Raw genomic sequence first — 13,807 nt, forward strand, 5'->3', positions numbered from 1 at the left:
CCCCAAAATTAGTATAAGACTGGGAGCAGTGCCAATGCACTTCAGATCATCCTGATATCACCTTTAAACTAAGAAGACGACTGGACTTCGACATTCTGATGAACAGAAGACTGAAGAGCATCTCCCTTGTGGCCTAGGAGGGGCCACCCTGTGAACACAGGCACTACCCAGCACCTCGACGTCTGCTTTGCCGCCGCCTCCCGCCGGAGCCCGAGTGCAGAGCCTGACAAGACCCAGCTTCCCAGACTTCTCCCAGCCCGATCCACAGTCCCTGCAAAGAAGGGACCCGTGGAGGCACCGAGAGACGTGGGAGCGGACATCTTGAAAGACCCCCGAGACGCTGACTGCGCAGCACCCGAGGCACCCTCGACTCTGTGCTTTGGGGTTTAAGAAGCCCCACATTCGAGCAGCATTTGCACCAAAGATCAGCCCTCCAGTATCTCCACGATCTGCGTGGGGCCCTTTTGCTTTGTGCCACTCGACTCGCCATCCCGGCCGTTTGTCACCTGGTCAGCGGCCATCTTGGCGACGAAACCTACGATTTACACTGTGGGTCTGGTTGCTCCAGACCTGCCCTCGCTCCTGTAGAAAGGAGTACCCGCTCTGACCTTGCTGGTCCGAGTAATAAGCCTTTTTCACTTTCCCCGTGGCTTGCATTAGCCAAGGCTTGTTTGCTTCAATCGAGTTGCCGACACCGCCATCAGCTAGAGCCTTCGAGGGACAGCTCGTGATCGACTTCTGGACGTCCTTGACCTCTTCGTGTCCACGTGGCTGCAGAGAGAAGCAACACCTCATCACCTGTTTGCACCCGACTTTGCCTGGTTCCAATCTGGTTCCACGGTGGTCACTGGTCAGTGACTTTGAACACTGTCCCCTCTGCTTTCAGGTCTTCACCACTTCAGATCCACCCTTGGATCCACCGGACACTTCTCCTTCACATCGCCTGCAGCATCTTCAGCTTCAAGCGCCAAGAACCTGCGTGTCAAAACCCGACGCCACTTCGACCCTGTGCACCCGCTTCCTGTGGGTGAGGTAACTTTGCTCCGCCGGTGTTCCCACACTGGTACACATCTCTAGGGTCTGTGTCTTAAGTTTTGTTCCTCTAGGTTCAGCGGAAGTGTCCTTAAACTTTAACTTTACAACTTTTACGCACCCTTGGTTAACATTGGTGCATGCGTGCGCTTTCTGCACTGCACCCGAATCCCGCGGGCTTTTCCCGACTTCAGCACTGCTTGTCCTGACTGCTCCCAGCGATTCCCTAGGCCCTAGGCCTAACCACTGTTCGATTGGTATCTCTTATACCACTTGTTTAGTATATGGTTTGAGTGGCCACCCGCCCTCATCCATAACTGTGCAACTTTGTATGTTTAAACTGTGCTTTTGATTTAACGCTTGTGCCCCTTTATTCATAAAGAATACTGGGGATTGTTTTTAGTAATAAACACATATATTTTTATAATATATACTTGTGTGGTGTCCTTTCATTTGATATTACAGGATTGTATGTGGTAAAACAGCTCGCTTAACACGACCTCTTAAGTTAAGCCTTTAGGCTGCTTAGTCCATGCTACCCCTGGGATAGCTTGTCTAACAAGGTTGACTTACAACCTGACACCATAAGGGATTGTTTGGTCTGATAATAGGTGGTTCCAGAATTGGAAACATCACCTATCAGGCCAACTTCTCACACAGTATTTATATGTAGGATTATTTTCCTTTAATGGGAAACCCATGTAATCTTGGCATATTAGCCTAATTGAAGTATAACAGGCTGCATGTTAATGTATGTATACATGTATGTTTTGGAGGTACTCTGTACTTTTTTGCCTAAACATACACATATATATATATATATATATATATATATATATATATATATGAAAAGCAACCTCCTCCCAAAGTTGAAAGAAGCAGAAGCCACATGGGGGAATGACGGCGACACCTTTATTTCTAATAACGGCGTATGCATTTCGGCCTCATCTGGCCTCGTCAGCGCCGTGGTGTGTTGAGAGGGATTTCAGGCGCTCTGCATATAAATGTACTTTTACTGCAAACCGGTTGGTGCAGTGCTTGCTCCGCCCCTCCGCAGGTGAAATCACTCAATAGTGTAGGTCCTAGCTCAATCCAGGACTCAAACACCCAGGATGCACCGTTGGAATCCAGGTAAGTGCTGCCGAGGGTCATACTTGGAATTGTCCAAAATGAATGCGTGTAGTTCAGAACTGCGCACAGCGTTGTAGAAATCCCAGTAGGAGATGTGGAAAAAATGTCAATCAAGTCCCCTGATCCTTCGACCTACAGCACGAGTATACATAAAGCGGGGGCAGGAAGGAATGCAACCTGACCAGGCTGAGGTTAATAACCTCGTTGCACCGCTGCAGTTTCACTCGCGCTCGTAGGTGAGCCTGGCGTTTCAATTGCTTGAAGGAAACAGAATGCTTCTGAACGAAGCAGGAACCAGCACTTCCAGGCCAGCTTGTGAAGGATGGGCAACTGAACGCGCCTCTGGAGAAGCGCGTGAATCGAATGAAAAGCAACCTCCTCCAAAAGTTGAAAGAAGCAGAAGCCACATGGGGGAATGACGGCGACACCTTTATTTCTAATTACGGCGTATGCATTTCGGCCTCATCTGGCCTCGTCAGCGCCGTGGTGTGTTGAGAGGGATTTCAGGCGCTCTGCATATAAATGTACTTTTACTGCAAACCGGTTGGTGCAGTGCTTGCTCCGCCCCTCCGCAGGTGAAATCACTCAATAGTGTAGGTCCTAGCTCAATCCAGGACTCAAACACCCAGGATGCACCGTTGGAATCCAGGTAAGTGCTGCCGAGGGTCATACTTGGAATTGTCCAAAATGAATGCGGGTAGTTCAGAACTGCGCACAGCGTTGTAGAAATCCCAGTAGGAGATGTGGAAAAAATGTCAATCAATTCCCCTGATCCTTCGACCTACAGCACGAGTATACATAAAGCGGGGGCAGGAAGGAATGCAACCTGACCAGCCTGAGGTTAATAACCTCGTTGCACCGCTGCAGTTTCACTCGCGCTCGTAGGTGAGCCTGGCGTTTCAATTGCTTGAAGGAAACAGAATGCTTCTGAACGAAGCAGGAACCAGAACTTCCAGGCCAGCTTGTGAAGGATGGGCAACTGAACGCGCCTCTGGAGAAGCGCGTGAATCGAATGAAAATCAACCTCCTCCCAAAGTTGAAAGAAGCAGAAGCCACATGGGGGAATGACGGCGACACCTTTATTTCTAATTACGGCGTATGCATTTCGGCCTCATCTGGCCTCGTCAGCGCCGTGGTGTGTTGAGAGGGATTTCAGGCGCTCTGCATATAAATGTACTTTTACTGCAAACCGGTTGGTGCAGTGCTTGCTCCGCCCCTCGGCAGGTGAAATCACTCAATAGTGTAGGTCCTAGCTCAATCCAGGACTCAAACACCCAGGATGCACCGTTGTACAGAAGATACACACCAATAGTGTTCCAAGACAGCCATTTTCAGAGAGACAACCGAGTAACTGCCTTCATCTATGCAGCCTATAGGCTAATTGCCTGCTAATACTTGGTTTTCTCTCAGAAAATAAAGGGATGTCTTGGAACACTATTGGAATGTATGTTCTGTGTCACAGTATCTATATGTAGGATTATTTTCCTTTAATGGGAAACCCATGTAATCTTGGCATATTAGCCTAATTGAAGTATAACAGGCTGCATGTTAATGTATGTATACATGTATGTTTTGGAGGTACTCTGTACTTTTTTGCCTAAACATACACACACACACACATATATATATATATATATATATATATATATTGTATTTGCTCCAGGGTCCCGCATGTGGGCGGGGATTATTCAGTGCTTATGACTATTGAGGAGTATCCCCTGGAAGAGACCCATGCTTCTCTCTCTTTTCCAAGGAGATAGCCTGGAGAAGAGGAAAAGGGGGAGGAGGCCACCCCTAGTGAGAGGACCAGTGAGGCAATGGTTACCTACTCTGAGTGGAGAGAACCCCAGACTGGTAGTGGTGAGACCACTGCTGCCTGCACTGTCACAGCAACAGGAGAAATGGGACCAGGGCCAGAGAGACTCCCCCAAGACACCACCAGTGTGCCAACTTGATGCTCAGGCATCTGCTCATTCCCAGGGTACAGACCCTGAGAAACAGAAGTGAGAGTGTAAGGAGCGTGTCTGAACCCTGAGGGTTTTGCCCCCCACTCTAAAAAACCTAAAAGGCCATAGGAATCTCAGGAGCAAGTGGGTGACTCCTTCCAAACCCATCTGCTGGAGGTGAAGGGGTTGGCTACCTGGGCTTCTCTGTAAGCAAGTGGGAGCTACAAACTAAGTAAAACTTCAACAGCCAGGAAGATGGTGGCAGCAGTAAAGTCCTAAGAAAGGACAAGGGGAGAGACTTTCTGTGGCGTCAAAAGGAAGGAGCCATCTGGACAGGTGTCAACACAAAGGATTTGTCTGGCTGCCAAAGGACCACGTCAGGTTGAAGCATGACTGTTTTATGTATATAGTCTAGGTGTGACCTACTTGGCTTCCAAAGCAAGAGCGATAATCCCAGAAGCCAGTGGAGCCGAAGCTGAGGTGCCGGTGTGCTGTTCAGTGCAGCGATAATGAAGGTCTGTTGTTACCTAGAAAAATAATTGAATTCAGCTTAATGTGAAAGTACCTGAATGAATAAGTTATTGACTCTCCCTTTTTTACAACCATGAGTAATGCATTGACTGCAATGTAAAAAAAACTAATACTGCAGGAGGAAAAAGTAATGGCAATCCTAGTTTTCATTCACAGCTATTCTCAATTCATAAAAAGTTAAGTTAAAATATTCCCACACCATTAAAGGATCCCAGAGTATGTTATTAGCTTTAACATATTTTCAAACTGAAAGCATTTTTGACAGGAAAACATGCCTATTGAAGGAAACATCATGGGTTATTTACATTACACCAATTAGCCTAATTAGGCAAAATACACTTGACTGCAAACTCTTCAGTAGCACTGTGTTTTAAAACAAAAAGAAGCCTAAAACCCTTGAACAAAGAAACAGGGGAAAGAGGATCCTACCCCTTAAACAATTCTGGGAGCTGCCCTATTCATCGCCACCAGCAGTGAGTCAGACCTGAAGTTTGTATGTTAAGTACATATTAAAAGGTCCAATAGGACAACTGAAATCATGACCGCTGACGGTGGGTAACCTATTAGAACGTTTGTGAACAAGGTGGAATTCGCATGACTGCATTCATTCTTATATTCATAAAGGTGAAATAGAATCGCAAACTTAATGCAACGTCAGAAGTGCTGAAAAAGGAAGCCACAGAAGTCATTAAAAAAAGAGATTATGGTAGGATTTCACCAAAGCCTAATTTCCTGCGCAAGTGCAGAAAGCTGGGGGGAGAGGGCATCCCTCAGCTTCTGGATTTAGTAAATGGTTGTTATGTTGTCTGCTTTTATTTGTACTATTTTACTCTACATTTGCCTGAAAATGCTTTGAGGTCTAGCTTCACAGCTAACATCTCCAGGTAGTTTATATGGTGTCCCAGGTGGCTTGGACGGTCATCTCAAGGAGCTGAGCACCTGACTACACAGAAGAAGTGTCAATGGTGATGGTAACCCATGGCAGGGGGTCTATGGGTTTACTGTTGAAAATTCCATTGAAATCGGCACTACTACAAAATGAAACCGATTTCAATGGAATTTTCAACAGTAAACCCATCTTTGCTTATACGAGATTAAAAAATCTAAAAGAGTTACTGATGACACCCATAAGAGATGCAGAAGTGTGTTACAGAGGAATGAAAAAATGTCAGAACGGTGTCCATTGTTCCAAGGCAATAGAAGGTAAAACGCTCCATCATCCACGGACAGGAAAAGAATTATCTTTACATTACGATGGTGATTGCAATTCAAAAAATGTAATTTATTATATAAAATGTCCATGTGGAAAAATCTATACAGGAAAAACAGAGAGAAAGCTCAAAATCAGAATATCTGAACACAAAAGTACGATAAGAAACAAAAATCTCAAAAGTAATTTGGCAAAACATTGGATTGAGAATAACCATAACATATCCCAGATCAGGTTTTCCATTCTGGAAACATTGAAAACATACGAGGGGCTTGATCTCACCAGATCCCTCCTCCAGAGAGAAATATATTGGATTAGAATCCTTGAAACACAAGAGCCTAGGGGTCTCAATGAAAAAATAGATCTATTGTGTTTTCTATGAAATTTCACTCTAGAACTGCCTTAGGTTGTTTGTCTGCATTGTATAACCCTGTATAACAGTTGTCAGGATTTTGTATATAATTGTTAAGATGTTCATATTAGAAACCTTCTTTCGTTTTCCTTTTTCTTTCTTTTCCTCTTTCTTTCATTTGAAACACGGCTATCACCCACTAGTGGTTTTGTTCATGAGCACTTCAACAGATAAAGGTTCGTTGAACCACACTCAAACATGGCGCCCGAGATCATGTTGTAGCATTGTAGAGTCCATCTTCAGTGTTTAGATCGAGGCAGGTTGCCACCGTTAGTTGTTTGGAAGAAACGTACGGGCGAGGTTGTCATTCAGAGGACGCTTAGTGAAGAGGTGAGACTCGAGCGATTGGTTGAGCCAGCTAGTTTCTTTAAATTGCGGTGACATGTTTTGGTCGATAGTGAGTAAGATCTCGGTTTTTACATGTTCTTAGGTAACGGCACGGCCACAGGCGGTGACATCTGGTTGACCCTAGAGAGGCAATAATAGAACGTTGTTCCATAAGGTAAGACGGCCGTCCAGGCTGGGTATTCAGGTTGATAAACGATGTTTTATCCCTGGTCATCACGTAACACTCGTTGTTTATGATTTAGGTTGGACGAGGTCCACTACATTAAAATCAGTGAGTTCAGTTTTGATTTAGAGCACATTATGGTGGGGTATAAGGTTTTCTGTAAGCACTTCTTTCATTTTTTCATTGTTTGATGCCTTGTAACTTGTGAACTTGAGATGTCCATTAAACTGAGTAGTTGATTAAAACGTACATTATATTTCGTCTACAGGCCCCTGACGAAGAGCTTGCTGAGCTTGAAATGCATTGGGCACAAAGAAGAATCGTCTAGGATGATGTTTTTGAAACTTATATTTTTTGTATATTTTGAATGTTGTCGATATTGTTGAAAAGCATATCAGATGTATTGTGATTTAATACAATAATGTTTGAACTATGTTTGGTTGAAATATAAAATATTATTGTTGCTCCATTGAGCGAATATCAAGGAGACGAATTGCCTAGTTTTGTATTGATTATTTCATTATATGGTTAAAATTGAAAAACGCATAGCGTTCTAGCAACAGTGCACAGAGGTTAAGTGTTTCTCACACTTAAGATAAAGCTCCTGGTTACTTACCTTGTGTGGTTCATTGGGACCCCGGCACTTCTACGTCTTCTAGGTATAGTCTTGCCTTGAGTCGTGGTTCGCATACCACTATTTTAGTATATGGTTTGGTCTCCCCCTGGTGACCACTTTGTATTACGTGCTACTTACCTGTTCCTATTGAAAAGCATTGTGTGCTTTGTGTATATCTGGGGCTAGGAGATATCTGTAAGTGTTAGTGCATGTCTTATAATAATACATATTTTTATAAATACACTGTGTGGTTCTTCTTCACTTAATCTATACCTATAAGATTATGATGTGGTAAAACCAGCTGCTTTACAATCCTTCTGGACTAAGCCTGAAGGCTGCTCTCCACAGCTACCACTTAGAAAGCTGTCTACGGTTGACTAAGACCCCAAAAAATCACTATAAGGGTTGTTTGGATTGGTGCAGGGTGCTCAAGTGTGCATCATATACCAAGCCAGCTTCTAACAATGTGTAAACAACTACATTTGAACATGTGCCTGCTTGACAGAAATGGACCAAGACATTAAATTGACATGGATGTCTTGCAGCTATCACAGTCCTTAATGGAATGCGACTCAGTAAGACAGACGAGACCATGCAAAACACTGTGGTTATTAGGTGACGGATAAGGATTAGTTACTTACCTGTAATCCTAGTTGTCTTCCAGGGGTATACTCATCAAAGTCATAAGCACTGAATAGTCCCGCCCACGTGTGGGACCCCGGAGCAATAGCCAATAATATGCATATATCTACATATATATATATATAAATACATATAAATACGCATATAATAACCATATATATATAGATAATATGCATATACATATACATATGCAGCCCAAAATAATCATACTAGGCTCAAAAAACTGCCATAATAGCCTGTAAAATCTTTACATATGCTAAATAAAGACATATAAAACACATTATATGATAATGTAAAGAAGAAAACACTGCCTAAGTTTTCTTTGAAACACAAAACCTTTATTTTCAAAGGTAAAAACAGGCAGGATCATAGAGGCAGCTTTAGCCTAGATAGGCTGCATTGTAACAACAGAAAAATCTGGCGCCGTGCCTTTAAGACCTCTGTGAGCCTCCAGGCTCCCATCATGCACCACTGGTGACAGTTAGGTCAGTTCTTTTGGACGGCGTATAACAGTGTGATAACTGCATGGGTAACATGTAAAAGATCAAGAAACAAGGCTTAGGCGCACAGCAACAAGTTAAGCGAGTAGTTGGTGAGAAAGGTAGTGGAGGGTTGAAGGTGGATAAAGGTGCTCCTACAGGTGACGCAACTGGCCGGGTGCGTCCAACTGATACTTGAAGATGAGTGTGCTACGTGGTACGTAGACACATCCCTGTGTAGTGGGCACACTTGTAAGGTTCAGTGTAACTAACTCCAATAAAGTTCAATGAAACGAAGTTAAATGAAAGTTCAATACGAAGGTTTCATCATTTGTTATATTTGATAATTTCACAAATTCTTATAATAAAGCGTTGCATCACGCCAATCAATTGAATACAGTCCAACGATGTTTTCAAAACATGCTCCAATGCATTTCGGACTAAAGGTAGTCCTTTATCAAGGAGTGCTGTGGGAGGATACAAAAATGCAACTTAGATCAACGGTGAATGACAATAGGGGTACAGAAAAATGGTGCAGAGGAGTGTATTTACATGCGGTGTGAAAAAAGATGAGAGTTTGACATGCGTTGGCGGGTGAGTGAATGAGTCACACGACGTGATTACATGCAGTTCAAAGGATGGTGCGGGCTCAGCGTGCATTAAAAAAAAAAAAAAAAAAAAACAACAAAAAAAGTACACGCACATTCACTTTTTTTGTTAATGCACGCTGAGCCAGCACCATCCTTTCAACTGCATGTAATCACGTCGTGTGACTCATTCACTCACCCGCCAACGCATGTCAAACTCTCATCTTTTTTCACACCGCATGTAAATACACTCCTCTGCACCATTTTTCTGTACCCCTATTGTCATTCACCGTTGATCTAAGTTGCATTTTTGTATCCTCCCACAGCGCTCCTTGATAAAGGACTACCTTTAGTCCGAAATGCATTGGAGCATGTTTTGAAAACATCGTTGGACTGTATTCAATTGATTGGCGTGATGCAACGCTTTATTATAAGAATTTGTGAAATTATCAAATATAACAAATGATGAAACCTTCGTATTGAACTTTCATTTAACTTCGTTTCATTGAACTTTATTGGAGTTAGTTACACTGAACCTTACAAGTGTGCCCACTACACAGGGATGTGTCTACGTACCACGTAGCACACTCATCTTCAAGTAACATGTAAAAGAGACAGTTCTGGTATTCGTCCGGGGAGGCGGGTGGGTGTGCTTATGACTTTGATGAGTATACCCCTGGAAGAGAACTAGGATTACAGGTAAGTAACTAATCCTTCTCTTCCAGGGGATACTCATCAATAGTCATAAGCACTGAATAGAGTAGGAAGCCCATCCCATACCCTGCGGACCAATACCAGACTCTCTAAAACGGTACACTCATATAGATATTACCCAAACAAATTCCTCAGGGATGCCTGACCAACTTGGGCATCCGCTTGAGCATCAGAATCAAGGCAGTAATGGCGAGAAAAGGTGGGAACCGAACGCCATGTAGCTGCCTTACAAATTTCATGAACAGGAACATTTTTAAGCATTGCTATAGTAGCAGCCTTTCCTCTAGTGGAGTGCGCTCTCGGTCTACCCGGGAGCTGTTTTCGTGCCAACTGATAACATAACAAAATGCATGACACAATCCATCTAGAAATGGACCACTTGGATGCAGGCAAGCCCGTATTCAGAGGACCATAGTTTACAAACAGATGATCAGTCTTTCGAACACTCTTAGTTTTATCAAGGTAAAACTTCAAAACTCTTTTCAAATCCAAAGAGTGTAGAGCTTTTTCAGCTGAAGAGCTCGGATTAGCAAAAAATGTAGGTAGTGTCACTGATTGGTTCATGTGAAAATCCGAGAACACCTTAGGAAGGAATCTGGGATGAGTCCGAAGCACCACTCTATTCGCATGGAAAACGAGATAGGGTTCTGTAGCACAAAAGGCCTGAATCTCGCTCACCCTGCGCGCAGAAGTGATCGCCACAAGGAAGGACACCTTCCACGACAGATGTTGAAGGGAAGCCTTATGTATAGGTTCGAATGGAGGACCCATCAATTTAGACAAAACCACATTAAGCTCCCAAGGAGGTGAGGGAGCCCTCACGGGAGGATACACTTTCCTGAGACCCTCGAGAAAATCCTTCACAACTGGCATTTGAAAGAAAGACACCTGGGTAGGGGACTTTCGATATGCTGTTATTGCTGCCAGATGGACCTTAATAGAGGAATACTGTAAACCTGCTTTGGCCAAAGAAAGTAAGTATGGTAACAGTACCTGTTCCTGACCTCGAATCGGGTCATGTCCTTCAGCAGCACACCACATGAAAAACCGCTTCCACTTGAAAGCATACATCTTTCTTGTAGAAGCTCTCCTTGCCTCTCCTAAAATGTGCATACAGTCCTGCGAGAGGCCTAGATGTCCATACTGGACGAACTCAGGAACCATACTGCTAGCTTCAGGGATGGCAGGTTGGGATGGAACACTCTGCCGTTCTCCCTCGTCAGCAGATCCGGACAGCAAGGAAGCCTCCTGTGCGGCACTTTGGATAGATGCAGGAGATCCGGGTACCACCATTGGCGAGGCGCAATCCGGAGCCACTAGAATCATGTCTGTCTTCGACTTGTACAGTTTCTTGATCACCAAGGGAATGAGTGGAATCGGTGGAAAAGTGTAGAGTAATGTCTCTGACCAATCCAACCATAGAGCATTCCCCTTGGACCCTCGTTGTGGGTACCTGGACACGAAGACGCGGCATTTTGCGTTGTCGGCGTCCGCGAAGAGATCGATTTCTGGTGATCCCCAGGCCTGGAAGACATCTCTTATCACTTCGTCTTTTAAGACCCAGTCGTGTGCTTCTGCGAAGTGTCTGCTTAGGTCGTCTGCTTGGACGTTGAGGACACCGGGCAGATGGACAGCTGAAATTGTCATACCCCGAGCCAGAAGCCACTTCCAGATTGCTTGCGCTTCCAGCGACAGAGGTCTGGATCTCGTTCCGCCCTGCTTGTTCAGATAGTAGATCGTTGTTGTATTGTCCGTCTGAACAAACAGAGAGGATGACGTGAGCGCTGGAAAGAAATCCTTGAGAGCCAGATGGACCGCTCTGAGTTCCAACATGTTTATGTGATACAGTCTTTCTTTCTCTGACCACACTCCTTGAACTTGAAGGGACCCCAGATGGGCTCCCCATCCCTGCAGGGACGCATCTGTCACCAGCGATCGTTTGGGCATGTCCTCTTGAAAAGGCACTCCCACTATCAGATGACTCCGCTGCATCCACCATCGAATGGAAATCCGTACTGACAGAGGTAGTGACAGCTTGTCTTCCCAACGGTTTGAAAACTGGGACCACTGATCCTCCAGCGATTGCTGCAGAGGTCTCATGTGCAGCCTGGCGTTCGGAACAAGGAAAATGCAACACGCCATGGACCCTAGCAGAGACGAGATCTGTCTGGCCGTTGGTCGAGGATTCTTGAGTAAGGTTTGACACTTGAGGAGAATAGAGGATAGTCTCTCCTCCGAAGGATATGCTTTTGCGTCCTTTGAATCTAGAAGTGCGCCCAGATAGTGTATCCTCTGTGTGGGGTTGAGGATAGACTTTTTGAAGTTCACGTGCAGGCCCAGCCTCCGCAGCTGATGTATGCAGAACGTGAGATGTTGTTGAAGCAGACTCGGGGACGCACTCTTTAGCAGCCAATCGTCTAGATAGGGATAGACGAAAATGTGTCTCTTCCTTAGGAAAGCCGCTACGACTGCCATGCACTTTGAGAAGGTGCGAGAAGCTGACTTTAGCCCGAAGGGCAAGACTGCGTACTGGTAATGACTGGTTTGTATGCAACACCTTAGACATTTCCAAAGCTTTGGGGCGATGGGGATGTGAAAATAAGCATCTTGAAGATCTATGGAGCACATCCAGTCCCTTTGATGCAGAAGTGGAATTATTTGATGTAACGCCAGCATTCTGAACTTTTCTCACCGAATAAACTGATTGAGGCGCCTGAGATCTAGTATGGGCCTGAACTCCTTGTTTGGACCTTTCTTTGGAACTAGAAAGTATCGGGAGTAAATGCCTTGTCGAAGCTGTGCCCTCGGGACCTCCTCGATGGCTTTCTTTAAGATTAATGCAGACACCTCCTGCTTCAAAAGATGAAGCCGATGGAACACAGACTTTTGAGGAGGAATGGAAGGTGGAGGAGACTTGAATCTGATTGCATATCCATTTTGCACAATATTCAGCACCCATTTGTCGTTTGTGATGTTTTTCCACTCGTCCAGACAAAAACAAACACTTCCCCCCACCGGAGTGGGTAACGGGCTCAGGGGAAGCAAGCACTCACTGTTTTTGTTGCTGCTGCTTGTTTCCAGGTGCAGACTGTCTGGAAATGCCTCCTCTTCCTCTACCAGGACGACGCTGGGAGAACTGAGATCTTCCCTGATTCTGCTGTGACGACCATTGAGGGGTTTGAACCCTCTGCTGGTTCTGTCTCCGATCATAAGGGCGGTATTTTTTCTTGAAGCTGTCCTTTCTCTTTTCAAGACCAACAGCTCTCACAGTATTGAGCTCCGTCTTCATTCTTGACATCTCATCGTCAGCATGAGATCCAAAGAGCGATTTCCCATTGAACGGCAAATTCAGAATTCGGTGTTGAGCTTCAGGTTTAAGACCCGTAAGCCTTAGCCAAGCTGAGCGTCTTGCACAGAGTCCATGGGCATAGCCATGTGTAGACAAGTCGGAAGCATCTGCAGCTGCGCTAATCACCTGGTTAGCTACTAGCCCACCTTATGAAGGATTTCCAGAAAATCATGCTTGTCTTCTTTTGGAAGTTTCTCTGCAAAGCGAGACAAGGAATCCCAAAGAGAACGGTCATACCGACCCAGTAAAGCGGAGGCGCTGGCAACCTTCATGTAGGAAGCAGAAGTGGCACACATTTTCCTTCCCACTGAGTCCATAGCTTTGCCGGGTGGCACAGAGGATGATGCCGCTCCCGTCTGATTTTTTCGAGCCGCAGAGACGATGACTGAATCAGGTTGTGGCTCAGACCTCAGAAATAACGGATCATTGTCCGGAGCTTTATATTTCTTTGCGATCCGTGAAGGAACCGCTCCCAAGGATGCCGGGGTTAAGAATTTGTGCTCCACAGGTTCCAACAGACCTGGAACCAGAGGAAGTAAAGGTCTTGATGATAACTTCTGATGTAAAGTCTCGAAAATGACCGTTGTCTTGGCAGTAGAGACAGGCATCTCGATATGAAGTTTCGCTGCACCACGACAGAGAACCTC

At 45.0% G+C, this 13,807-nt stretch overlaps 1 protein-coding gene across 5 annotated transcripts in view; it reads right to left on the minus strand.

The window, feature by feature from the left end:
* The window catches only part of PCSK4 (proprotein convertase subtilisin/kexin type 4), a 361,577-nt gene that overhangs the window by 68,267 nt on the left and 279,503 nt on the right, over nt 1–13,807 (minus strand). For all 5 annotated transcript variants that reach the window (XM_078670994.1, XM_078670991.1, XM_078670992.1 and 2 more), the window contains one exon: nt 4,536–4,636. In XM_078670994.1, coding sequence (XP_078527120.1) covers nt 4,536–4,636 — 101 coding nt within the window. The remainder of the gene's footprint in view (nt 1–4,535; nt 4,637–13,807) is intronic.

This window comes from Lissotriton helveticus, chromosome 12, assembly GCF_964261635.1.
Source record: "Lissotriton helveticus chromosome 12, aLisHel1.1, whole genome shotgun sequence".
NCBI classification, from domain to species: Eukaryota; Metazoa; Chordata; class Amphibia; order Caudata; family Salamandridae; genus Lissotriton; species Lissotriton helveticus.